This window comes from Arachis stenosperma, chromosome 5 (genome assembly GCF_014773155.1).
Source record: "Arachis stenosperma cultivar V10309 chromosome 5, arast.V10309.gnm1.PFL2, whole genome shotgun sequence".
NCBI classification, from domain to species: Eukaryota; Viridiplantae; Streptophyta; class Magnoliopsida; order Fabales; family Fabaceae; genus Arachis; species Arachis stenosperma.
The window spans coordinates 4,393,201-4,420,935 of record NC_080381.1 but is presented as its reverse complement, the minus strand read 5'-3'; the positions used below and the strand labels follow the sequence as shown (position 1 = coordinate 4,420,935).

At 38.0% G+C, this 27,735-nt stretch overlaps 2 protein-coding genes across 2 annotated transcripts; one reads left to right on the top strand and one right to left on the bottom strand.

Moving 5' to 3' along the window:
* The first annotated feature begins 13,531 nt into the window (after nucleotides 1-13,531).
* LOC130982991 (aconitate hydratase 1) lies at nucleotides 13,532-19,964 on the top strand. The gene is made up of 20 exons (XM_057907150.1): nucleotides 13,532-13,685; nucleotides 13,793-13,903; nucleotides 14,248-14,408; nucleotides 14,514-14,606; nucleotides 14,715-14,900; nucleotides 15,072-15,233; nucleotides 15,424-15,568; nucleotides 15,685-15,827; nucleotides 15,892-15,948; nucleotides 16,040-16,119; nucleotides 16,586-16,661; nucleotides 16,818-17,003; nucleotides 17,477-17,544; nucleotides 17,642-17,760; nucleotides 17,849-17,970; nucleotides 18,066-18,164; nucleotides 18,256-18,735; nucleotides 19,082-19,180; nucleotides 19,261-19,500; nucleotides 19,583-19,964. The coding sequence occupies exons 1-20, from the start codon at nucleotides 13,682-13,684 to the stop codon at nucleotides 19,655-19,657; spliced, it is 2,706 nt and encodes a 901-aa protein (XP_057763133.1). The 5' UTR covers nucleotides 13,532-13,681; the 3' UTR covers nucleotides 19,658-19,964.
* Nucleotides 19,965-21,163: 1,199 nt separating this feature from the next.
* LOC130982992 (probable prolyl 4-hydroxylase 10) lies at nucleotides 21,164-24,713 on the bottom strand. Its single transcript, XM_057907151.1, has 8 exons — nucleotides 24,235-24,713; nucleotides 24,031-24,118; nucleotides 23,387-23,484; nucleotides 23,162-23,259; nucleotides 22,773-22,902; nucleotides 22,482-22,669; nucleotides 22,288-22,377; nucleotides 21,164-21,715 (listed from the first exon to the last, which is right to left on the bottom strand). Exons 1-7 carry the CDS (start codon nucleotides 24,429-24,431, stop codon nucleotides 22,304-22,306), a joined length of 873 nt encoding a protein of 290 aa, XP_057763134.1. The 5' UTR covers nucleotides 24,432-24,713; the 3' UTR covers nucleotides 21,164-21,715; nucleotides 22,288-22,303.
* Between the last annotated feature and the right edge of the window lie 3,022 nt (nucleotides 24,714-27,735).

Here is a 27,735-nt window from a genome sequence, read left to right as displayed (position 1 = left end):
TGGTAAATTGATCTCAAAAGAGTGTTTTCTTTTGTTTTTTTTCTTGCAAACTTATTGGATGTTCTTCCTAAATCTGTTATTCATTGTGTATGAAAATATTATGTTTGTGTTAACTATGAATTATTCGTTGCAGTATTTGGCTTCAAAATTTGCTGTGTATCTTAAACTATCTGGAGATGGTTCGATTTGGACGATCACCGGTAGGGGTGCACATGGGCCGGGTGAAGCTGGGTTTGATGGGACCCAGACCCGACCCGAAATATATACCGGGTCTATTTATTAGACCCGAACCCGACCCTAGACCCGATGAAACCAATACACTTTCGGGCCACAATTATACCGGGTGAAAACCGGGCCATTAACATTACATTACGTTGATACCTTCTTGTAAGCTAGCATGTAAAAATATCCAAATTTCCAAGACTCCAACAATTATTTAACATGGTAAAATTTACTTAGAAAAATATAACAAGAATCAATCCTTCTTTAAAATTAAAGCATAACCACAATCAATACTAAAGCAAAACCACAATCAATACTAATATTGTCTAATAATATCAAATATTTAAATCAATACAAATAACACAATATTATGCATTAGTCTAAAGGTCTTATGCATTCTAAACATAAAACATTAACTTATAGTCTTATAATGACTAATAACACAAAATATTAAGGTTTACAATACTTAAATTCCACATAAAAATAGTCATGATCCATCACTAATAACACAAAATATTAATTATGTATGATGACCGGGCCACCGGGCCGACTTCGGGTGACCCGAGTTATGGCCCGGACCCGACCCGAAATAATGACCGGGTCTATTTTTGAGACCCTAACCCGGCCCTAAACCCGATGAAATCACACCAAATTAGCCCCTAAAGTGTTCGGACCCGGGCCGGGCCTTCGGGTCGGGCCGGGTCTGTGCACCCCTAATCACCGGTCCAGATTCCAATGTAGAGAAGAATGTGTTCTTTTTTCACTTACTGAAAAGTAGAGGAAGAGGTACATAATGAAAATTTGGAGTCGGGTGGAGTGAGTGTTGTAGAATATACAATTTAAAAGAGAGTGATATCATTATTTTAAAACTCGGCTCGATAGCTAACCGTCAGATAGAGTTATCGATTCAGCGATGTTAGGCCTCCTATGTATAACTCTATTTGATGGATATTTTGAATTATGTGTTAAGTTGTCTTAGACATATTTTATTTTTTATTTAATGATCAAATTTATATATGTTGTATATATTTTGTTTTGCTATCAGTAGGTATCTTGACGTTATGTGTTTTTAACATAATACGTAATAGTAAACTACATCTCTGTTGGACTTCTTTTTTTTTTTTTTGTAGTGTCTAACAATTGTTTGAATATTTTATTATCTTTTATTATCTTAGAAAATATATTATGCCATTTATTGATATATTGAATAATTGTTGTATTTTATTTTTTTTATTTTAGGGTAGTGATAATTTTGTAATTATCCAAAATTAATACAATATATCTATTTTTATAAAATACATTTTAGTTATATTCTTAATATTTTTTTAAATGATTTAAATTTCGTGAATCCCGTGTATTACACGGGTTATCACGCTAGTTATATATAAATTAAATACTGAGTATCTGGATATGATCGATCATATAAAAGACCAATATACTCGAATATGTACAATAATACAAATATATTTATTTATATTGATTTTGCATTATTGTACAAATTTCAGATACAGTGACCAAGATTTCTATAAGATAATTCTTTTGAGATTTATGTTTGTTTAAAATAAAATATATTTTATTAATATTAACATACAACAACAATTATCTTATTAAATTGGACTTAATAGTAAAATTAGAAAAATAATTACATAAATTAGATCAATAAAAATTCAATAAGTAACAACATTGTATTTTATAAAACTAACTAACTAATTAATTAATTACTAAATCAAATCTTAGTTTTTTATCTATTGGTGTCTCTTTTTTCTTAAAAAAAACAGAGATAAGAAAGAATATTATTAATCTATCTATTAACTAATATTTTTTATTTTAAAGTTATGCAATATTTTTTATTTTCACTCTTTAATGATCTTGTTTATAACAATTACTGTTTTAGTTTTTAAAAAAATGCTGTAAATATTATAGAAAATGAATTTTATAATTGAGTGGAACATAATTAATAGTTGGATAATAATTTAATTAATATTAACATAATTATTTAAGAATATAAAAGTTTATTTTCATTAGTTGACAATATAAATAACTTTATACCGTTAATCAATCATATCTATTTTTCGAATAATTGTTGATATGATGAATGTTGTACAGAACGTCTCTGATACGGTTCAGGAGGGGAATCGGGAACCTGCGGGTCGAGATGGATGTCGGCCAGTCCAAGCGGAGCGGAGGGGAGATACCTGCAAAGACACTCCGACGCTCAAGTCAGAATGAATCCAAGAGGTAGGAAGTGTGAGGGATGAATGAATACCTGGAGGGGACTTGGGTCCTTTTATTTATAGGAGATGGGGACCTGTCTTATCTTATCTTATTTGGTTTAAGATAAGGGAGATGTTTGAGTTTGAAAGTTGGTTTAGGAGCTCCTTAGGGCCGGTTTTGGGCCTTTCGGAAGGGGAGACGGGTTGGTCCGAGAAGCCGGGTTCGGGTCCGGTCTCGGGTCCGGGATCCGTGGGCCGGATCCGTAACAGTTGCCCCCCAGCGGGAGAGCGAGCAAGGTCGGTTTGTCGCTAGGAGGTGAGGCGTTTTTCAGTGCGTCTCCGGTCTTTCTCGAGTGTCCGTTTGGTGACGAAGTCGGCCTCTCGGTTTTGTTTGGTGAAAGATTTGTCTGACCGTTTTTTGGTCTTGACGTGACCTTTCCGTGTCTGCTGCGCCCGTTGCGTCCTTCGAGGCGTGATTTATTAGTTTGTTTTTCCAAGGGGGCATTTATTGCGAGAGGGTTTTTTCTCTTTCTTGCCCCTGTGAGTCTTCATTGTGCCTAGGGTTAGTTGTGTCTTTTTGCTTTCTTTTGAAACTGTTCCTGCTTTTGTTCCATTTCCCTCGTCCGTTTCTTTCTGCTAAAGGAAAAAAACTCTTCATTTCTGAAAGGGAACTCCTCTTTTCTCCGTGGTTTTTACTTTCTGGTGCCGCTCTGTTTCTTCTGTCTTCCTAGTTCTTCCTCAAGCTTCCCTCGAAATTACCAGGTTGGCATGCTTTGCCTTTTTCTTCTTTACTTTGTGCATGCTTGTTCTGTTTTTGCCATGCGTTGTTCTGCCTGTTTTTCCTTTTTTATTGCTTGTTTATTGTGCTTGGTGTTTCATTTGTTGAGTTTTGGGGGAGGGGCTGAGCACCGCCATTTTTATCTTGATTGTAGTGGTGGGTCATCGCGTTGGGTTGGTAGTGGTGCTAGGTTTTTGTCTTGTTACTGCGTAGAGTTGGTAGGCTGATGGTGGTGCTCCTCCCTGTTTTAGGTATGCATCGTCGGAGAAATGAGGGTGTGGGAGCCCCAGTAGCCCCTTCCAGGGGCGTTCCCAATCGCTATGGTTGGGTGACCAGCGATGTATGGGGTGTTCCGTCGCGGATGACGGAGGGTGATCTCCAGCGGCTCCGCGACCAGGGGGCAATTTGCGGTGGTGGTGATGAGGAGGGGCGATATGAGCTCGTGCTCCCTGATGCCGACGAGCGCGTCTGTTATTTGAACCTCCATTCGCCCACCGTGCCGGACTGGATGTGGGTTTATGAGTCCATGTTTACTCGGCTTGGCGTGCGGTTCCCGTTTTCGCCGTTTGTCCAGGGTTTACTTAGTCGGTGTTCCGTAGCGCCGTCTCAGCTTCACCCGAATAGTTGGGCAGTCGTGCGATGTTTTGAGCTGGTGTGCCGGTATCTCGATCTTCCGGCTTCAGTTCCTGTTTTTCTCTTTCTTTTCTTGTGCACTCTTCCGACTAAGGAGAGGAAGCACAAGAAAGGATATATGTCTTTTCGTGCTCAACCTCATCGCCGGATTTTTGGGTTGTTTGAGGATTCTTTTCATGGATTTAAATGGGAGTATTTTAAGGTGCGTCCCGTTCAGGGGCACCATCCGTTTTGGCTTACATTGGAGGGTGAGCGCCGGTTTCCGATGTACTGGAATTTTGGTGCCGGCCCGTCGGTTTTGACTAAAATTTCCTATGATGATTTGTCTCGGGAGGATAAGGACATTGCCAGCGTTTTGTGGCATTTGTTTGGCGAGCGTCCATTGAATCCTCGAGACATTATGGGGGATCCTGAGGCTTGTCGGACATATATTGGTGTGTTCTTTTTTTTTTTTAACTCTTCTCCTGTTTTCTTTCAGTTGAGATGGCTGGCGGGCTGACTTCTTTGGCGAGGCTAAAAGTAGCGCTGGTCCGGGAGGAGGGGTCGTCGTCTCCATCTACTCCTGTTTCGAATCCGGCTGTGGATTCTCAGGCTGCTTCTCAGGGGGTGGTTTCTTCGGGGGCGCCTACTGGTGCTCAGGTTCCTCCCGGTCCTGCGAGTTCACCTGAGGTTGTCGTGGTGACGGCTGCTGAGGCTTCTCGGAAGAGGAGTAGGCCTGAGGAGCCGGGCAGTGAGACCTTTGAGGAGGAGGGTTTGGTACCTAGTGTGATGGACCGACGCTTCGATGCCACAGGTTTTATTGATCAGCACTTGATGCCTGGAACGGAGTCATTTTTTGATGGCTGTGACGTCTCGTTCCAGGCCAAGTCGGTTTACCGTGCCCTTCTTCGCTCTGCCGTGGTTGTTCGGAAGGCCGAGCCCGTGATGGCTCAAGTGGGTTTGTTAGAAAAGAAGCTTCGGCAGGCTCAGGATGAGGTGACTAAGATGAAGGAGGAGCTTGAGGCCGCCAATGTTGCGAAGGAGAAGGCGGTGAAGTCTGCAGAGGATGCCGGGGCGGAGATTCTCCGACTTGCCGGTGTTGAGACTTCGCTTCTTTCTCAATTGGCGGAGGAGCGGACGCGCGCTTCGGATGCGGGCTCTCAAGCTGCCGTCCTTCTCGCCGAGTCGGAAGCTCTGAAGGCCGAGGTTGAAGCTTTGAAAAAGGAGAAAACGGGGCTGTTGGCTGATGCCAAGGGTGCTATCGCTGCTACCGAGGAGACGATGAAGGCGCAGGTTCTGGTGCTGGCTCCTGGCGTGGATGTGTCCGTGATGGGAGCGTTTAAGGTTGTTCGTGATGGTCGGATTGTCGACCTTGAGTAGCTCTTTGTAATTAGTTTTTTGAACTTTTGCTTGTTTCTGAATATTTCGAGTGGCTAAGGGCAGTAACTTTGTTTTAATGGTATTTTCGGCGGTTTGGGCCTTTTTTGTATGATCCGTCTTGTGGTGTTTTTGGCCGTTCGGGCCTTCTCGTGTATTTTGAGTTATTCCGTTTGTTTCTCGTTTTCCTCAACCGTCGTTTGGTCGGTTTTTATGGATATCCGTGTGTTCGGCCTGGGGGGTGATCAGTCCTCCAGTGGTGGCCGTGTCTTTGTTCCGTATATGGGACGTGTTGAGAAGTGGAAATAACTTGTAATGGAAATGAAGTGGAAGTAACTTGTAATGAAAATTTTATTTGAACGGTTGGGCCTCGTTAAAACCCTTCGTTAACGAGGGGAAAGAGTACCCGAGATTTAAAAAAAACGAAAGTAAAAATAAAAAATGAAAGAAAAACAAAGGGTGACCTATTTAGTTTTGGTTTAAGTGTAGTATCTTCGCAAGTTGGCCGCGTTCCAAGTTCTTGGGACTTCGCTGCCGTTGAGTCGTTCGAGTTTATATGCTCATTTTCCGATTACGGCCTTGATTCTGTATGGTCCTTCCCAGTTGGGGGCGAGTTTCCCTTCTCCTGGGGTCGAAGGACCGATATCGTTTCGTCGTAGGACGAGGTCATCGGTCGCGAACTCCCGTCGGATAACACTGTGATTGTATCTTAGGCTGATTCGTTGTTTGAGTGCTAACTCTTTGATGTGAGCTATGCTTCTCTCTTCGTCAATAAGATCTCGTTCGGCTTCCTCATCGTTGCTTCCAACTGTTTTCCTGGGGCTGGGGTCCTCGATTTCCACTGGGATGACTGCTTCTACGCCGTATGTTAATCGGAAAGGCGTTTCCCCCGTACTCGTTTGGGGTGTTGTTCGGTACGACCATAGAACTGACCCTAACTCATCTGCCCATAGTCCTTTGGCTTCGTCGAGCCGTTTCTTGAGTCTTTAACGATTATTTTGTTCGTGGATTCCACCTGTCCGTTTGTTTGGGGGTGTTCTACCGAGCTGAAGCGATGGGATATGCGTAATCCTTCTAGGAATTCTCTGAATTTTTTGTCGGTAAACTGAGTTCCGTTGTCTGAGATGATGACCTCGGGGATTCCGAATCGGGTGATGATCTGTCGCCAGACGAATTTTCGACACTGGGTCACCGTTATGGAGGCCAGAGGTTCGGCCTCGATCCATTTGGTGTAGTAGTCTATGGCGACAACGAGATATCTGAGTTGGCCGGGCGCTGCGGGGAAGGGTCCGACGAGGTCGATTCCCCAACTGCCGAACGGCCGTTCTGCCGATATGGTGTTGAGTTGGTATGGGGCGGCTTGGTGGATATTGGCGTGTCTTTGGCATTTGTCGCAGCTTTTTGTCAATTGTATGGAATCTCGAATGATTGTGGGCCAGAAGTAGCCAGCCCTGATGATCTTTTGGGCTAGCGTCTTTCCTCCGATGTGGTGACCGCAGCAGCCCTCGTGGATCTCGCGGAGTATGTACTCCGTGTCCCCGGGTTCAATACATTTGAGTAGGGGTTGCGGGAATCCGCGTTTGTATAGTTGTCCTGCTATGATGGAGTAGTTGGCGGCTTCCCTTTTTATTCGCCTTCCTTCTTTTGGGTCTGGCGGTAGGGTTCCGTCGAGGAGGTACTGTAGGATAGGGTATGTCCAGGACTCCCGGTTTGAGGATGCTAGATGTGCGTTGGTTATCGTTGATACGGAAGGTGACCTAACGACCTCCTGAATTAGCGATTTGTTACCGTGTCCTGATTTTGTACTGGCTAGTTTGGAAAGTAGGTCCGCCCTGGCGTTTCGTTCCCTGGGGACGTGTTGTATGGTAATGTTTTCGAATCCTTCCTTCAATTCGTTTACCTTGTTGAGGTATTGTTGGAGTAGGGGATCACGTGTCTAGAAGCTTCCGTTGATTTGGGAACTGACTACCTGGGAATCGGTATTTACCTCAAGTACCTTTGCTTCGACTTCCCGGGCTAGGGTTAGGCCTGCTAAGAGGGCCTCGTATTCTGCTTGGTTATTTGATACTGGAAATTCGTATCGTATTGATTGTTCAATTGTGATCCCGTTTTGTTTTTCGAGTATAATTCCGGCGCCTCCGTGAGTGGAGTTTGATGAGCCATCGACGTGCGGTTTCCATGGTTCGAGGGTGAGTTTAATCGGAGTCATTTCAGCGATGAAATCGGTCAAGGCCTGCGCTTTGATGGCGTTTCGGGGTTCGAACCTGATCTGGAATTAGGATAACTCGATGGACCATGCTAGCATTCTTCCTGCTAGGTCGGGTTTCTGTAATACCTGTTTGACCGCTTGGTCGGTTCGGACTGTTATGGGGTGAGCTTGGAAGTATTGTCGCAGCCGACGGGAAGCCGAGAGGAGTGCGAAAGCTAGCTTTTCTAAGCGTGAATAGCGAGCTTCTGTATCCTGTAGGACTTTGCTTATGAAGTATATGGGTTTTTGCTCCTTTTTCTCGTTTTCCCGGACGAGTGCTGCTGCTATTGCTTCTTCTGTTATGGAGAGGTACAGGTAAAGTGTTTCCCCTGTTTGGGGTTTGGCGAGGATCGGTGGTTCCGCTAGAACCCTCTTGAAGTGTTGGAACGCTTCTTCGCACTCTGTCTCCCATTTAAAAGGGGTTCCTTTTTTCATTAGTTTGAAGAAAGGGATTGCCTTTTGGGCCGATGCCCCGAGAAACCGGGATAGCGCGGTCAGTCGGCCGGTAAGTTTTTGGATGTCTTTATGGTTTTTGGGACTTGTCATCTCGAGGACGGCACGACATTTCTCTGGGTTTGCCTCAACTCCGCGTTGCGTAATCATGAAGCCAAGGAACTTTCCTGCTTCCATTCCGAAGGCGCATTTTGCCAGGTTAAGCCGCATTTGGTGTTCTCGTAGGGTGTTCATTATTACTTTGAGGTCGTCGGTTAGTTGCTCACCGGATTCAGTCTTGGCGAGCATATCGTCTATGTAGACTTCTATTTTGTTTCCGGACAGGTTGCAAAATATCTTGTTAACAAGTCGCTGATAGGTGGCTCCGGCGTTTTTTAAGCCGAAAGGCATTACTGTGTAGCAGTAGGTTCCGTCCGGGGTGATAAATGCTGTTTTTTCTTCGTCCGGTCGGTGCATCGGGATCTGGTTGTAGCCGGAATATGCGTCCATGAAGCTGAGGTATCGGTGGCCGGATGCTGCGTCTACTAGCCCGTCGATGTTTGGTAGGGGGAAGGCGTCCTTCGGGTAGGCTTTGTTGAGGTCTGTGTAGTCGACGCACATTCGCCATTTTCCGTTAGATTTCCTTACTAGTACGACGTTGGCTAGCCAGGTCGTGTAGGGGAGTTCCCGGATGAAGTTGGCTTCGAGCAGGGCTTTAACTTGATTTCTGACCTCGGCGGCTCGGTCTGGTGACATTTTCCGTCTTTTTTGTGCTACTGGCTTAGCTTGGGGGTCCACGGCCAGATGGTGAGACATTAGGTCGGGGTTTATTCCCGGCATATCGGCTGGTGTAAATGCGAACAGGTCTCTGTTCTGTTTCAAGAGTTGGGAGAGTTCTTCTTTGAGGTCGTACGGGAGGTTTCTGTTGATGAAAGTGTATTCTTCTTTGGTTGGCCCTATTTGTAGCTTTTCCATGTCTCCTTCTGGTTCCGGTCTAGGTTGGCCGTCTAGTCGTGCGTCTAGGTCGGCAATGAATATTCCGGCCGTGTCCCGGGATTTTTTCCTTAGGGCTAGGCTATTGTTGTCGCATTCGGCCGCGACTTCTCGGTCTCCGTGAATGGTTCCGACGGTGCCGTCGTCGGTTCTGAACTTCATGAGGAGGTATTTGGTAAAGATGACTGCCGAGAAGTCGTTGATCGTTTTCCTCCCGAGAATGACGTTATAGGCTGTGGAGTCTTTTAGGACTACGAATTCGGATATGATCGTCTTTCTCTGATTGCTTGGTCCTATAGTGATGGGGAGGGTAATCGAGCCATCTGGTTTGAGAAAGTTGTCTCCGAGGCCCGTGACGCCATGGCGGTGTGTTTGGAGGTTGTCGTTGCGGAGTCCGAGTTTGTCGAAAGCTCCTCGGAAGAGGATGTTGGAGTCTGCGCCGGTGTCTACCAGTATTCTTCTTACTAGTCCTGTTCCGATTCGGGCTGAGATGACGAAGGGGGCATCTTCGGCCGAGGTGCCGTGTTGGCAGTCCTCCGGTAGGAAAGTTATCGGGCTGTCGGCTGTGGCGACTGGGTCGTGGTGTCTGACGGCCATTATCTTGAGGTCTTTTTTCATTGTTAGTTTTGATTTGCTTGGTACGTCCTTGCCTGTGATAACGTTTACTATGATGGTCGGGTCTTCTTCGGGGCTTTCCCTGGGGGGTAGCTTTTAAGTTCTCGGGTTGCGCCCTTCTCTTTCTGGCGACTTGTCTCTGTCGGCGCGCCTTGGTTCTTTGATGATTTTGACGAATTCCGGGAGTTTGCCGTCTCGTATGGCTTGTTCGAGAGCGTCTTTAAGGTCAAAACAATCTTGTGTTTTGTGGCCGTAGCCTCGGTGGTAGTCACAGTAGAGGGTTTTATTGCCTCCTGTCCTTTCCTTGAGTGGACGGGCTCTGGGGATGACGCCTCGGTTTGCTATTTGGTGGTATATCTCAGTAATTGGTGCTGTTAGGGGCGTGTAATTAGAGAATTTTCCTATTCTTGGTGGCCGGTTGGCCGGCCTGAGGTGGTCTCGTTGGTTCTCTTTGGGTGGTGGATTGTGACGTGGAGGCGGGTTGCCGTGTTGGGTAGTGGCGTGCTGCCGTTTGTTGGCAGCGACGACCTGGCTGACTTCCTCGTCGTTGATGTAGTCCTTGGCGACGTTCTAAATTTCGTGCATGGTCCACACTGGTTTGGTAGTGAGGTGTTTGCGAAAATCTTCATTCATGAGCCCGTTAGTTAGGCAGAGGCTTGCAACAGAGTCCGTGAGTTCGTCGACCGTCAGGCATTCGTCGTTGAAGCGGTCGAGGTATTTCCTTGTAGATTCTTCTTGTTTCTGTGTGACCCCTAGCAAGCTGATGGGGTGTTTGACCTTGGTGATTCGGGTTGTGAATTGGGCCATGAATTTTCGTGCGATGTCGTGGAAGCTGGCTATGGATCCGTTTGGGAGGGCGTTGAACCATTTGATCACCGGTCCGGCAAGGGTTACCGGGAAGGCTCTGCATCGAACTGCGTCGGATGCTCCTTCTAAGTTCATTCTGGCCTCGAAGGCCGTTAGGTGTTCTTGAGGGTCCTTAGTTCCGTCATACTTCATGTCGGTGGGTTTGTCGAAACCTTTGGGGAGTTTTACTCTTAAGATTCTTTCCGTGAAGGGCGTGGCTCCCATTATAATGTGGTCGTTTCTCGTGCGTTTGGTGTTTCGTCGTCTCAGGTCTTCGTCCGAGTCGTGTTGACGACTTAGATCATGGGACGCGCTGCGGTGGTGTTTCTTGTTGTGTCGCCGTTCTTGCGATTTCTCATGTCGATGGTTACGTGAGGTACTGCGGCCATCTCTCCTATCGTGTTGCCGGGTTGGCGACCTTCCGCGGTGGGATCGTGGCCTGGAAGTTGCCTGGCTTCCGTGCTCGTTGGCGTATTTTCCTCTGTCGGTCAGTTTGCCTTCAAGTTCCTGGACTCGGAGGCAGAGATCCTGGATGATCTGTGCCGCTTTGTCCCTTGCTTTCTCGGGGTGTTGTGGGTCTGCGACCATGTGTTCGTTCGTGCGGTGGATGGTGCTTGCTATCCTAGCTTGGTTCGTGACCTCCTGTTGTTCTGAGACCGGATGACGTGGTCGGGAGTCGTCTTGGCTTGATGGGTTTTCCTCCAGGATGCCCTCCATCTGGTTCGACTGTTGCAGGTCCCCACAGACGGCGCCAATGTACAGAACGTCTCTGATACGGTTCAGGAGGGGAATCGGGAACCTGCGGGTCGAGATGGATGTCGGCCAGTCCAAGCAGAGCGGAGGAGAGATACCTGCAAAGACACTCCGACGCTCAAGTCAGAATGGATCCAAGAGGTAAGAAGTGTGAGGGATGAATGAATACCTGGAGGGGACTTGGGTCCTTTTATTTATAGGAGATGGGGACCTGTCTTATCTTATCTTATTTGGTTTAAGATAAGGGAGATGTTTGAGTTTGAAAGTTGGTTTAGGAGCTCCTTAGGGCCAGTTTTGGGCCTTTCGGAAGGGGAGACGGATTGGTCCGAGAAGCCAGGTTCAGGTCCGGTCCCGGGTCCGAGATCCGTGGGCCGGATCCGTAACAAATGTAAAATACAACAACATTATATGACAATACATAATTGAATGAATGCATATATTTTTTACAAACTAACAATATATATAGAAAACTATTTAATTATATTAAAAAGAAAGATAAGGAAACCATGGTAAGTTAAATTTTCGTTGTTTTAAATTAATATACTTTTTATAGGTCTAGTCTAGCTTTTTCTTCTTCTAGTACTTGCATTTAATTTTAATTTCAAAATAAAAAAATATATTTATGTCCAAAAAATTATTCTAATTTATATTTTTGTCCCCATTTCTATTTTTTTTATATTCGTTACTTTTCTGTCCTCCTAATTTGTACCCTAAATAAAATTTTCAAAAAGATTCGAGCTTTTAAAGGTCCACCTAATTACTAAATGAAAGAACATTTTGTATAAGATTTTAAGATACTGAAAATATTCATATTTTACTTTATTTAGTGTTGAAGAAAATATAAATAAATAATATTTTTTTGTTTTTGTATTGAACTAGGATATAAGTTCAAAAGAAAAAAAAAACTAATTACAAATTAAACGATATTTTTTCCCTTTTTTATATTGGGCTATAAGAAATTTTTTTAAGGCTTAGGTATCTTTTTATACAGAGTTAGCAATTTAGGGCCTAAAATTAAAAATACACAACTGGGCCTTTATACAAGGATTTATATGGGCTTATGGACTGAGCCCCGTAGATCAACCAAAACATTGAAACGAGTTCATTTTAGTCATCGCTCATCAGTCATCACCTTTAGCCTCTTAAGCGTTGGCAAAGTGGATAGTCTGTTCCGTTTCGTCAGGACTAAGGCAAAATTAGATTTTCTTTAAATAAATATTTTATTTATTAATATATGTTACGATAATTATCTGAAACGTTGATTGGACTGAACGTGAGGTTTACATCCGTAGTGTGATAGTGTTCGATCTCTTTGATGTCGAGATGTCGTTTATTTGAGTTTCTCGTAAGGAGATGGAGGGTGATACTTATAAAAGACTCCGATATTTAAGTTAGCAAAGACTTTAGACAAGTTTTAATAGATTAAAATATGAATTATATCTGGAGTGCCAGTATATTTATAATAAAATTGATAAGTACTTTTGTTAGAAACTTAGAATAGTTCTATTTTTCTAATAAATAATTATTCTTTTTATCTTAGGAGTCTATTAAAACTTCTCTTCTAAATATAGTGGAAAAATATCAGACGATTACTCATCAAATTAAATAGAGTTGGATCTCTTTTTGGTGTTGGCCTTTTTAAAAGATAGGACTTATAGTAAAGAACCACTTTATTAATGAATCTTTTCTTTTTATTAGACTTGACTTTTATTTTTTGGATTAGGATATAAATAATATACATATGAATATATTTATAAATTATAACATACTTTTTTTAATTTTTAATTTAAGTAGAATTATTTATAATAATATTTATTAATAAATATGTTCTTTTTCAAATATGGAATAAATTAAGTCAAGAACTAATTTATCTGTTTTTTTTAATATATAAAATTCAAAATTTAAAAAATTAATAAAAATAAAAATGAAAGTAATAGAATCTAATATTTTAATAATAGTGAAGTCCTACAGAACGTAATTTCCTTATATAAAACTTCCATTTTTGTATAATCGACAAATTCACAAACTTATTAGGTAGAAAAAACCCAAACAATAAAAATCTTTGTTTAAAACTACGAGATATTTTTCATTTTGATTTGATTTGACGTGGTGAATATGGAATATGGAACATGGAGGAGGAAGAGAGTAAGAATATTACGTGCGAGGGAAGGAGGATCAAGCTTGAATATACGCTCATAACATATGACACACATCAACGGATCTCGAATTCTCAAGCACACTGTGACGACAACTAATCCAATACTTAAATTAACAGAACAGAATCTTTATACTTTTTAATTATTTTAATTAAATAATAAATTATGAAAATTCAAAATAGTTAAACTTGTCGTATTAAAATAATCAAATCAATAGTAAACAAATAATTTAAATATAATATATTTAATTTATACATACTAATTTAAATTTTTTATTTTTTATTTATTTTTTTATATTAGGACAATACCAGAATAGCACGCTCCACTTTGTTTCACTTCTCTTTATCAATTCATATCTGTCTTCGCTTCTCGCTTCACCTACTCCCTCTCCTTCTCGTTTGATCGATCCATAATCTCATAGCTACATTCAGGGACTATGGGTAACACAATACATACTCCTTCACTTTCACTTCGTATCATTCATTCTTTTCATGTATTTCTTTTCTTTTCTTTTTGACAAATTTGATTGGTTGGTTCGTTGTTGCAGCGGCGACTGCAAACCCCTTCCAGAGCATTCTGAAGACGCTTCAGAAGCCTGGTGGTGCTGGTGACTTCGGAAGCTACTTTAGCTTGCCAGCTCTTAATGATCCAAGAATTGGTTAGTTTTTTGTTTTTCCAATTTTCGCTGATATATTTTTTTTCCTTGATTGGAAATAACGCAGTATGTTGAAAACTTAGCACTTGTTATTGTTATTTTTAGGGATTACGGTCTCGGTAGATGTTATTACTAACTAATATTGAAAAAAGAAATCTGGATTCAATGATTCATCTTCTATGAGATCCGTTGTTGTTTTATTGTTGTTAATTGGATTGGATCTGGAGGGAAGAAATCAGAGTGTGAGACGTAATGTAGTGATATCATTTGATGATTGATTACTTGAAATCTGATTTCGAGTGATTACAGAACTTGATGGTGACTGTTTTTTTGTGTTTGCCTCGCAGATAAACTTCCTTACTCTATCAGGATACTTTTGGAATCTGCGATTCGTAACTGTGATGAGTTTCAAGTTAAGAAGCATGACGTTGAAAAAATTATTGATTGGGAGAATTCTGCTCCCAAACAGGTGGAAATTCCATTCAAGCCGGCTAGAGTGCTGCTGCAGGTAAGTACCGTGAAGCCATGAAGATATAATGGATGTTGTTTTTATTAGTATTTGAATTGAGCAAACTTTTTGTGGTATTCAACGAGCTTTTCATGTCAATATCAGGATTTTACTGGTGTGCCTGCTGTTGTTGATCTTGCTTGCATGCGAGACGCAATGAACAAGCTTGGTGGCGATTCTAATAGAATTAATCCCTTGGTAAGCAGTATCCTTAAGCACATTAATTGGTTGAGACTAATATTGATTTTTTTCTTTTATGTATCTAGGTACTTCAACTCTAATGATTTCATAATTGTTTCCCTTCAGGTACCAGTAGATCTTGTCATTGATCACTCAGTTCAGGTTGATGTTGCAAGATCAGAAAATGCTGTTCAGGCAAATATGGAACTTGAATTTCAGAGGAACAAGGAAAGATTTGGTTTCCTCAAGTGGGGTTCCACTGCATTCAATAACATGCTTGTTGTTCCTCCTGGATCAGGAATAGTTCACCAGGTCAGTGCCTCATTCAAATCCCAACTGGTATAGATGTATATTTGACCTAATTCTGTAACATTTACTCTCTTGAAGATTTTTATTTCTGCGGCAAGGAAAACTCGCATGATTCTTAATGCAGTTTATAATAGTTTGTCTCCTAAATTAAATTTTACAACTCAATTTGTGTAGGTCAATTTAGAATACCTCGGTAGAGTGGTGTTCAACACGAATGGTGTGCTCTATCCAGACAGTGTTGTGGGAACTGATTCGCACACAACTATGATTGATGGCTTGGGTGTTGCTGGGTGGGGAGTTGGTGGAATTGAAGCAGAAGCTGCTATGCTCGGCCAGGTAAAAGAAAATGTAGATTTGTCATTTGTTACGGAAATCCATGAAATTCTTTTAAATAGTAGCGCGATGGAGTTAATTTATTGAGTATATTCAAAACGTTTTTCTGTAGATTATTTGCAGCAAGCATGTTAATTGATTATTTGGGTGTTAAGATATTAGATTATTTATTTATCTCTCAATGTCTTTGCAGCCCATGAGCATGGTCCTACCAGGTGTTGTTGGATTTAAATTATTAGGAAAACTACGAAGTGGCGTGACGGCTACTGATTTGGTGTTGACTGTTACTCAAATGCTAAGGAAACACGGGGTTGTTGGCAAGTTTGTGGAGTTCTATGGCAAGTGTTAACTTATGCAAACGATGCTATGATTTTTTTCTTGTTCCTTCATAGCACGACCTGCCTGCCTGATTAATCTTCCCTTGAATAATTGTTTTTTTACCTTTGTTATGCAGGGGAGGGCATGAGTGAGCTACCTTTGGCAGATCGTGCCACCATAGCAAACATGTCTCCTGAATATGGTGCAACCATGGGCTTCTTTCCTGTTGATCATGTCACTTTGCAATATCTGAAGTTGACAGGAAGAAGTGATGAAACTGTAAGTTAACACTTACATCATGCTACTTTTGTTGTCTACATTTGCTTACATATCTCCCATACAGGTTTCCATGATAGAATCCTATTTACGAGCCAATAAGATGTTTGTGGACTACAATGAGGTACTATGCTTCCTGCATGTGGTTTTTGGAATAGTTATGCCTCAGTGGTTTGGAAGGGCCTCGTTTGACTTGTGATTTTTATTTCATGCAGCCTCAAGTGGAGAGAGTGTACTCATCATATTTGGAGCTCAAACTTGAGGATGTAGAACCTTGTGTCTCAGGTCCAAAGAGGTAATGTGTAATCATGTTTTCCAGTTAAACATAAGGGTAAAATGCTCCTGCCGTTATTGTATGCATTTTATACACATGCCTCCACTCTATTTTGAAAACCTACATAATACTTCTGTCTTTCTCAAACACCCATGCTTCCAAAATTCTATCATGATTTGCTGAAAGTGTATTCATTCCCTTGTTCAACTATATATTGAGAAAAAGCGAAGAAGCATTCAATTTGTGCAGCTGAATCAATGTTTAAAATTGACCAGAATTCCATAAGATACTTTAACAAATGTGTAATGTCTGATCACAGTTTGGAGTTAATTTTGGTTATTTTGGGGGTATAAAAAGACATACGCGTGGAAAGGCTTTTATAGTAAGTGTAAATTAATAGGGAGCTGACATAATTCACACTAAAATAAAATCATGTTTTCAGTTTCTAGTTTTTACATAGTTTAATCATTGCTTTAAATCTTTTCAGGCCTCACGATCGTGTCCCTTTGAAAGAAATGAAGGTAGATTGGCATGCCTGCCTCAACAATAAAGTTGGGTTTAAGGTATGCTGCTTGAACCATGGATATAATTTTGTCAACAACTATATACAGATCAATAGTTTGTATGATTATATACTCATCCTAGTTATCTGCTTTTGATTTTTTTTTTGCCTTTATTTATTTTTATGGTCTTTTGATCTGTATATTGCAATGTTACAGGGTTTTGCCATACCAATAGAATCTCAAAATAAGGTTGCAGAGTTCACATTCAATGGGACAAAAGCACATCTTAGGCATGGGGATGTTGTTATAGCTGCTATCACCAGCTGTACAAATACCTCAAACCCTTATGTCATGCTTGGAGCTGCACTGGTTGCAAAGAAAGCATGTGACTTGGGATTGGAGGTTTGTCAATGTCTCTGCTTTTTTGTTACCTGTGTCATGAAGTTTTAAGATTTAACTTGATAATCATATGCATGTACTATAGTTGGGCTACATGATCAGGATTATATGATTATTGTATGATTGCTTTTATATCTTTTTTTAATATTGGTGAATGCACCCAAATTGCACTCCCTATCCCCCCAAACATATGACTTCAGCAGTAAAAGCACATGGTGGTTGTCCTGGAATTGCAGGCTTGGTACATCATTTGTTCTTGTTTCTTTCCTCTTTCTGAATAAAGTTGAAATTAACTAAGCAACTGTCTTAGGCTTGTTTTTGTTTTTAAGGGTGATTATTGATTTTTTTTTCCCCTTCTAAGAATACATTGCATATTTTCAGTTTCTTCCTTTTTTTTATCCATCATGTTTTTTTCTGGATAATTTGTTGGGTACTAATTGATTGCCATTGTTTCCTAATCTGATTTTGACTATTAGGTGAAGCCATGGATTAAAACAAGTCTTGCTCCAGGTTCCGGTGTTGTAACTAAATATTTAGAGAGGAGGTATGTTTAGAATATGCGAAGTATATTAACTGTGACACACCGGCAATAGCATCAAGCTTACTGTGGCTGAAACACTTTTATTACATTTCACCTTCAGTGGCTTGCAGAAGTATTTGAACCAGCTAGGTTTTCATATAGTTGGGTATGGATGCACCACATGCATTGGTAATTCAGGGGATATTAATGAAGCTGTGGCTTCTGCAATTACTGAAAATGGTACACATTTTTTTTGTAAGCAGATATTCTCTCTGTATTCATCAAGGAATCTTAGCTGACCTAAACATTGATTTTCTGAACATTCCAGATATTGTAGCTGCAGCTGTCTTGTCTGGAAATAGGAACTTTGAGGGCCGAGTTCATCCATTAACAAGGGCTAATTATCTAGCTTCGCCTCCTCTTGTTGTTGCCTATGCACTTGCTGGCACAGTATGTCTCTTGCAAATTGAGTTCAGGCCTGCTTTTAATGCCAAACTAGGTCTTGCCTTCTATGTTGGACTTTCTAAACTGGACACATTCTGCAGGTTGACATTGACTTTGAAACTGAACCTATTGGAATAACCAAGGATGGAGAGAGGATATTCTTCAAGGATATTTGGCCATCAAGTGAAGAAATTGCAAGTGTAAGTAGCCTATTGTGTTAGCTATCACTTTTCGGATATCAACACAAATTCATTGTATAAAGGTGATGGTTCTTATTTGTCCAATTTTCAGGTTGTACAATCAAGTGTGCTGCCAGATATGTTTAGGGAAACATATAATGCGATCACCAAGGGCAATCCCATGTGGAATAATCTCTCTGTTCCCACTGGCACTCTTTATTCCTGGGACCCTTCATCAACATATATTCATGAGCCACCTTATTTTAAGAACATGACCATGTCTCCACCCGGTGGACAGGGAGTGAAGAATGCTTACTGTTTGCTCAATTTTGGGGATAGTATTACGACTGACCACATCTCTCCAGCTGGTAGCATACATAAAGATAGTCCTGCTGCCAAATACCTTATGGAGCGTGGGGTTGACAGACGAGACTTCAACTCCTACGGAAGTCGCCGTGGTAACGATGAGGTGATGGCACGAGGAACTTTTGCCAATATTCGCATCGTCAACAAACTCTTGAATGGAGAAGTTGGACCGAAAACAATCCATATTCCTTCTGGGGAGAAGTTATCAGTCTTTGATGCTGCAATGGTAATTTTTCTTCTAAGTAGGTGCACTAGGCAATGCTTTTTTACATCATAATGATGCTCTGTGATATACCTTCTCATTCCTGTGATAGATAGATTTGATTTTGATTGGAAAACATTCTTGACAATCTGCCTGAATCTATCAAATTATATGGGCACTACATCTATATTGAAAGAGCAAAAAAGGGGAGAAATAGAGAAAGTAAATTCAGTTTGGCTTTAGACTGGAAATGTCAAAAGAAAGCACAAAAAAATCCAGTGTATTTTTCATTCATGATTACTGTAGTTAACCCAAGCTTTTTTTGGTTGACTTATTTGTAACCTTGTTGGATCATCATATCTATTTTCAGAAATACAAGAGCGAGGGGCATGATATGATTATCTTAGCTGGTGCAGAGTATGGAAGTGGAAGTTCCCGTGATTGGGCTGCAAAGGGGCCGATGCTACTGGTACTTCCTAGATTCCATTCTACTATAAAAAAAAATGTGTGTTTTTTATTGGTAAATTTAATGACATATTCATTTGTCAGGGTGTGAAAGCTGTCATATCAAAAAGCTTTGAAAGGATTCACCGAAGTAATTTGGTGGGAATGGGTATTATCCCTCTATGTTTCAAGTCCGGGGAGGATGCTGATAGTCTTGGATTGACTGGTCGTGAGCGGTACACCATTGATCTTCCGAACATAAGTGAAATCCGACCTGGTCAAGATGTCACAGTGGTGACAGATGATGGGAAGAAGTTTGCAACTACTCTAAGATTCGATACAGAGGTAATATTTGGTCTTCCATTTTTTGTTGCAACTCTTTGATCATTCTGTTTTCTTGGTTGATGTTTTAGCCACTTCATTGCAGGTTGAACTTGCTTACTTCAGCCATGGAGGCATCTTGCAATATGTGATCAGAAACTTGATCAATGCTAAACATTAAGGGTGTTAAAAGAAACAATGTTGGCTGGTGGCATTGGTAGGATACAGTCGCACCACTGATTTTTAACTTTGTCTAAATAAAGGTTCCTCCAAGGTGGTAAAAAATCCTTGCTATCAAATGTTGTATCAATAAACCAAGGAATGATGAAGGGTTGTTGTAATGGCTGTCACTTTTCATTTCTCATATTTATTTGAGAATGGAGAAGTCTTTATTCCTTATTTTAGAGTTTGAGTGTTGTGGCGAACATTTACTTTCAAGAGAAATAGAGAATCATCAGTTGAAGGGTTGATAAACCTTTTTTCTTTTTTGGGTTCTGGGGTTAATAAACCTTTTGTGTGCCTCGAAAAATATGCAGTGCTAGAGACTGAAGTCTAACAATCCACAATTCCACATATCCTATAGTTCATAAAATAGTTATCAGATTCAGAGATGGTTTCTGACAAAAAAAAAAAAAAAAGATTCTGAGATGGTTTATTAGTTAACAATTTTAAAACTTTATAATCACCAAATGATAGAACAATTGATCGACTGTACAATTTAACGAAATTTTTATTGTATTCATGTTATACCTTATTTAATATCTGGAAATATATTTACTAGGTTCTGTTACTGCTCTGAGTGCTCTCACAAAATTAAAAAAAAAAAGGGGGGGAAAGGACGAGAGTTTTCATTTATCACTACTTACAAGGAAATATTTGGACAACAAAAATTACAGTAATTAGTTTTCTTAGTCACGTCATCGTCAATGTCCTTTTTTCATAAAAAATTAATAAATACACTGAAAACGTTTATTAGAAAGGTTCATAAGTAATATTCAATATACGTAAAAAAATTAATACCTTCAAAAAATTTCTCTTTTGGCAGTTGAGCTTAAAAAAATGGTTTATTGTCTCGTATAATTAAAGCTACTATGAAACTGCATTTTAGTCAACGCCCTTCAGGTAAGAGTGTATGACTGCCAAATATGTTTCGTTATCATTTAACCTTGGCTTATTGCCTTATTCATATTCAAATAACCGGAAAGAATCCTATATATTTATATAGTGATTAATCTGAATATCAATATTTGCTTTGTTTGGCCTTATTCATATCCAGGTGGAGGAGATTAATGGAACATGTATCAGATATTAAGTGATTGATACTTGCCTATTGAAAGGGAAAAGACAACCATGTAGTTATGATTTCTGGGCATAATAAAACTTAAATCTTATAAATCGTATAAACCAACCTAACTTGTTTTTCTTTTTCTTTTTCTTCTTTTTTTGGAAAAGAAAAACAAGACTAATTATTTTAGAAATAGATAAGTATAGCGTGTTATTCACTTTTATGGGTAAGCTGAGTTATTTTTTTAATATAAAAATAAAAAATTTGACGGTCAGATTTTATTACAGAATTTTACAGATACATAAATCCGACCCTTAAATTTCTGATCTTCGAAAAATAAAAAACAAAATCATAAATATAAATCTGACTCTCAAATTTTTTTTTACCGAATTTCTTCTAACTCTTCTCCACAATTGTGTGATAGACCTCTCATTTTCATAAATACACTCTTCTCTAATATTAAAAACAAAAAGCGGAAAAACAAAAGGTAGGAAACTACCAGTATCATGACAGCATTTTCAAAAGGTAAACTCAACACTGCTCTTTAGTCTTTTAGACTGAAAAGGTGCAATGATGTAGAAAAGGCATCTCGTAAAGGGCTAATTAACAACACAAGTAAATAACAACGATAACTACACAAGGTTAAGTGAACTCTGAGGAAAGAGCAGGTACACTGGTCTCATCTATTGGTTTGATACATTTCTCTCCAAAAACCCCTAATGCAAATTGTAACATGTATATACTCTTTTTTATATTTTATTATTATATTTTTACTAATATAAATGAAAAATGTAGGGGGAAAAAATTAGTTAGCCGAGGATACAACGGAACATCCAAAATCACAGAAACATCGGCATCTATAAGCATTTCCTTCAAGGCCGCAAGTATTATCGTGCAGAGTTTTAGCTCAGCCTTTAAAGTAGTACAATATGGGAATGATGGACTCTTAGAAACCTGAACAATAAATCAATCAACGTGAGTGGTCGAGCAACAACTAGCATCATATGAAACTTGGAAAGCAATAGCTAAGAATCATGCTATGCAAGACAAAACACTAGGCCATGAATACAACTTTACATTGCAAACAAGGAAATGCAGTCACAAGTACCGGTTTTCCAATTTTGAAAGAGTTTAATTTTCACGGATGTCCGTATAAAATTCTTAGTATTTATACTTACATCCAATCAAGTGTTACCACATAGATAAAAGTGATTTTGTTTTAGATAGTAGATATTGCTTGTCTATATGATAACACCTAATTGGATGTTGGTGTAAATTAATAGACTAATATTGTGCAAAATAGCTCTACATACTAAATGTTTTGACACTCTTTCTAAGTCATATATCAATCCAACAACTGAACCCTATTTAAGTAATAACCAAACAAAGATCATAAAACTGAGTTGTTTGATGAGTTCAATCTAAGTCAATAGTGACAAAAATTATTCCCATAACAGGGTTGTTTTATGTATAGCCTCAATTGTAATATACGATTTTTTAACAGTACAATAAGAGAAGATAAATACCTGTAGTAATGTATGTTCAAGCTTTGTATTCGCTGACACGCATCCATTTGGTACTTGACCACTTATTACCCTTAATCACCGGACAACCGCCTGGAAAATTATCAAGTGAAAATTTCCGTTAATATATCTCCTTTTGTGAAAGCTTGTTGACACATCAAGCAGCACACATATTAATAATAAAACCACCAACTAACCATGCAGACTTGATGGATCTAAGGTTGCATCCGGCCTCATGCTCCAGAAGAGTAAAGCATCCCCCCTCTTTGGTTTAATTGAAAGTCCTTTTTTACCACAATCCGAAAGCTCATTCCACCACGGCACAGAGCTGAAGTTCCCCTTGGCAGCCGGGAACACTGTCTCACCCCCTTCTTCAACATCTGTACTGTATTATCATAATATAGATGGAACATGGCATGAACAGATATCCTCATGTTGAAGATAAATAGAAGCTAACAACTAAGAAGAGACCACTTGATGACACTTACAGGTACATCAGTACTGTTGCAATGCGTTGACCTCCATTCTTAGTGTTAAATTCATCCTGAAAGTAGTCATAGTGAGGTTCATACTTCTGTCCAACTTCGTAATGTAGAACTTGAAGCCCTTCACCGTGCTCTGCATTGCAAGACATTGTATAAGTAATGCTTTGTGAAGCATATAACAAAAAATATGCTACTACCTAAGATCAAAGACCACAAAACCAGATTGCAAAGTCAACTAAAATTATTCCATCTTGTTTGCTTGATGGGAAATTAGTTTCCAATATCAACGGGAAAACTTCATGTGAAATAGCAGAGCAATTGGCAAAAAAGGTAGCATGTCATTTCCAACAAACAAGAATATATCATAAGAAAGACAAAAACAGAGTACTTACCTACAGGTATGAAAGTGAAGTCAGCAATTTTTTTCTCAATATTCCTCACAATCTTATCACGTCCTCTGGCCAGAAAAGTTCCGGAGCTTGTACGGACTCTAAATGTAAAAGAAATACGAAAAGGTAAGGTCTATCATCACGGAAGAGGAGCAAGGGTAGTCTCGGGAGACAACTTTCAATATCAAAGGACAGTGAACAGAGAAAGATAGGGGAGAAATCTCTAACCTGCTGTCTTTACTTTTTCCAGTTTCGCTATCAACAACTGTCGATTTTTGCATGTGTGGCTTTGCAATACTGATTAGATAATCACATTCCTCTTTGGTCTGCTCAGATTAATAAGCTAAATTTCAGTATTTGGAAAGTGAAAACAATACAATCCATCAAATTAATGCTCCCAAAAAACATGAACATCAACCAGGATTTAAACACAATGTCATTGCATCATGTAAAGCTCACAAGCAAACTGTAACATACTAATCTGAATGCCGCTATCAATCATCATGCAGCCAAAGAAAACAGAAACACAATTTGGGTGATATATTATCCTAATCTCCGAATTGAAAATGTAACAAAAGAAAGGAGGATTCATCAACATGAGCTACCAGAAACTAGAGATCAAATCATAATACCACCAATTTTCAACAATTGCTTGACCTCGCATAAATGCAGGAGAATATTAAAAGTTAAAGGCAAACTCGTTTCAGATTCACAAATCCTGATTCCTAGTACAACATCAAGCTCAGGAACCACCCAAATTTTATTTTATTTTAAAAAGAAAAAAGTTCCACACACGATTTCCATGATCTCATGCACAATTGAACTTGAAAACAGAAAGCAATTATAATTAAGAGAAGAAGTTTTCAACTGACCAGGAAATTATGATAAACAAAAGCTCGAGGCTCCCAGGAAACGACTTCAACCCACTGTTCTCCATTATCATCTTCAGCACCACCGCTTCTGCTCAAAAGAACCGAAAAAAGTGACAAAGAGGGGGAAAAATCAAAATTTGAAAACAAATTAAGATAGAAACGAAAGAGAATCGAAATAGGAGAGGGGCAATTACGGAAATTTACCTGTCTCGAGTGTTGTGAGCGATGGAGGTGAGATCGTTAGGCTTTGGAAAACGCGAACGCGAGGGAGAAGGAATGGAGAGGATTCCGAGAGCGAGAAGGATGAGAACGACGAAGGTGAAGGCCACAAGCAGCGAGAGCATCAGCGTCGACGACGATGACTTCCGAGGCTGCAAGCGAGAGTACTTGCCCTTCGCCATTGTTGAAAACGGGGTTCAGGATTTGGATCTGATGATACTTTGAATAACAACAACAAGATCTGAAGAATTTTGAACGAATCTCTCAGACAAGAAGAAGAAGAGTGATGACTTGGTTGTTGTTGTAGTGGCAGCAACGGTGGCTGGCGTTTTTTTTTATCTATTTATTTTTTATTTTTCTATTTTTCTTCTTCTACGCTTCAAAAATTCAGCTGAGTCCTACTTCTTCTACCTAAGGTTGTTTGTTGTGAGGGGAATTTTTGGATTTTGGAAAAATTGCATGTCACTTTGATTTTTGGTGCATTATTAAATCGGAGTTGAGCTGTCTAAATATTAAATATCATTGATCTCTTTTGGGATAAAGTGATAAAATATTTTTCCTAATGAAAAAGCAATGAGATGACTTGATTGGTTAGGATTTTTTACAGAAAAAATAAAAAAAGGAAAATTACATTCTTTCCAACTTAGTTTAATTTTACAAAAATATTATCCACACACTAAAAATTAATTATTGTATATCTATAACAATATATAAAGCCAATACAGAGAGTTGACCATGACTTTGGTGTCCAATTTTTTGGACTATATTAACCCTACAATAAACTATTTAATAAAGCAAATTATAAGGACAAAATAGACATAAATTTTGTTTTGAAAAATCTAATAACTTCCCACTAAAATGAAAACAGTTTTGTTACTTCTATTAACTTCCCAATTTTGTTACTTCTATAAATAACACATCTTCCATTGCCTCCATCCACTGCAGTTTAGATTTTACTTTTCTATATTTTTCTTGCTGTTCTGTTCTTCTCCTTTCTTCAACACTCTCGCCTCCATCCTCGTCCATTGCATTCATCCATTGCAGTTGCAAATTTCATTCAGTTACTACTTTTACGCATAACATTCACTTATATCTCTTCTTCTTCTCTTTAGTTTACTTATCTAATCTATATTTTCAGTCATTTAACTGCTTTTTTAATTTATTCCTAACTTTTGACGTATGAAAACAGTACTGTATTTCCTTTTGTTTTTATCAATTTAATTAATAATGTAAAAACAAATAATTTTTTTGTCTTATCAATTTGATGCAGAAAGAAAACAGTTTCTTTTTATTTGATATCTGTTTTTATTTTTTTATATGTCTTTTACTATCAATGATTGAATGAAAAGTTTCATAAATATTTTGTTAATTTTTTTTAAATGCTTTGCAATAATTTTTGTTAAATTTTCTAAAATATTGATTATGTAGAGTATTATGTTCGAAATTTGAATACATAAATATTTACTTTGAAACTAAATTAAATTATTAATTTTGTCTACTACAATATTATTTTTTATTGATTATTAGTTGGACAGGTAACACAATAAATGTAGCAATATAAGAACTTTGTTAATTGATTTTTCAAATAATTTGGCGACCTAAGATAAGAATTTTGTTAATTAATTTTATTAATTTCTTTTTTATTTTTAATCTATTTTACATTAGATAATATTATTTTTTATTAATTATTAGATTGACATATAACATTTAAATGTGGCAAGATAAGAACTATGTTATACATTTTTTATTGTTTCAACCTTTATGATTATTTTCTTCTCTTTATTTTTCTATCTCATGAGCCATGTAAGTTTTAATTTATTATTTTTATATATATATATATATATATATATATATATATATATATATATATATATATTATACGTCTAACCATAATATATAGAGCCAATACAGAGAGTTGACTATGATTTTGGTGTCCAATTTTTTAGACTATATTAATCATACAATAAACTATTTTGAAAACTAAATTATAAGGACAAAATAGACATAAAATTTGTTTTGAAAAATCCAATAACTTCCCACTAAAATGACAATTTTAAAAAATATAAGACAGTCTGCAAATTGCTAATAAATAAAAAGAAAATGGACTGGTATGAATATCAATATCTTCTTCACATTCTTCATCATCTTCATGCTTTGTTTAATTCTATGTTAGTTTTAGTTTATATCTATCAATATCTTCATGCTTTGTTTATGTTAGTTTTAGTTTATATCGTTTGTTCTATCAATGTTTTCGCATTCTTTATCATGTTTATATTTTGTTTAATTTTATATTAATTTTAATTTATATTCTTTTGTTTTGATTACATTATCCTTTCAGTAGTTTAGTTTTTACTTTTCTGTATTTTTCTTACTGTTCTGTTATTCTCCTTTCTTCAACACTCTCGCCTTCGTCTTTTTTCATTGCCTTCATCAACTGCAGTTGTTAATTTCATTCAGTTTTACAGCGGTTACTACTTTCACATATAACATCCACTTATATCTTTTCTTCTCTTTAGTTTACCTATCTAATCTATATTTTCAATCATTCCTTTGCTTTTTAATTTATTCTCAACTTTTGACGTATCAAAATACTACTACGTCTTTTTTTTATCAATTTAATGTAGAAAGAAATATTTTTTTTCTTATCAATTTGATGCAGAAAGAAAACAATTTCTTTTTATTTGATATGTGTTTTATGTTTTTTATATGTCACCTATCATTAATTGAATGAAAGAGTTCCATAAATATTTTGTTAACTTATTTTTTTTAAATTACTTTGTAATAATATTTTTTTTAATTTTTTAAAATATTGATTATATAGAGTATTATGTTCAAAATTTGAATACATAAATATTTACTTTGAAAATAAATTAAATTATTAATTTTGTTTACCACAATACTATTTATTTTGCATATTGGCTAAGTTATTTGACTGCATATATATAGGACGTAAGAAAATTCGCACCCATCAAAGATTCGTTAAAAATATTAATATGTTAATTTCCTAAACTATCTAAACTATTAATTATGTAGAGTATTGGATTTGATATTTAATTATATAGAGTACTATGGTTGACATTTATTAATTTCCTAAATTGTGTTGCAAAAAAATTAGTTAATTTTATATTATTTGTTTGTCACATAATTAACATATAAAAGATAAAAAAAGCCTACACCTATCAGTAGAATGAAAAATTCTCACACATATTTTGTTAACTTCTTTTTTTTATTTGTAATCTATTTTACATTGGATAATATTATTTTTATTAATTATTAGTTCGACATATAACACAACAAATGTAGCAATATAAGAACTTTGTTAATTGATTTTTTAAATGATCTGGTGACCTAAGATAAGAATTTTGTTAATTGATTTTGTTAATCTCTTTTTTATTTTTAATCTATTTTACATTAGATAATATTATTTTTTATTAATTATTAGATTTACATATAACATTTAAATGTGGCAAAATAAAAACTATGTTA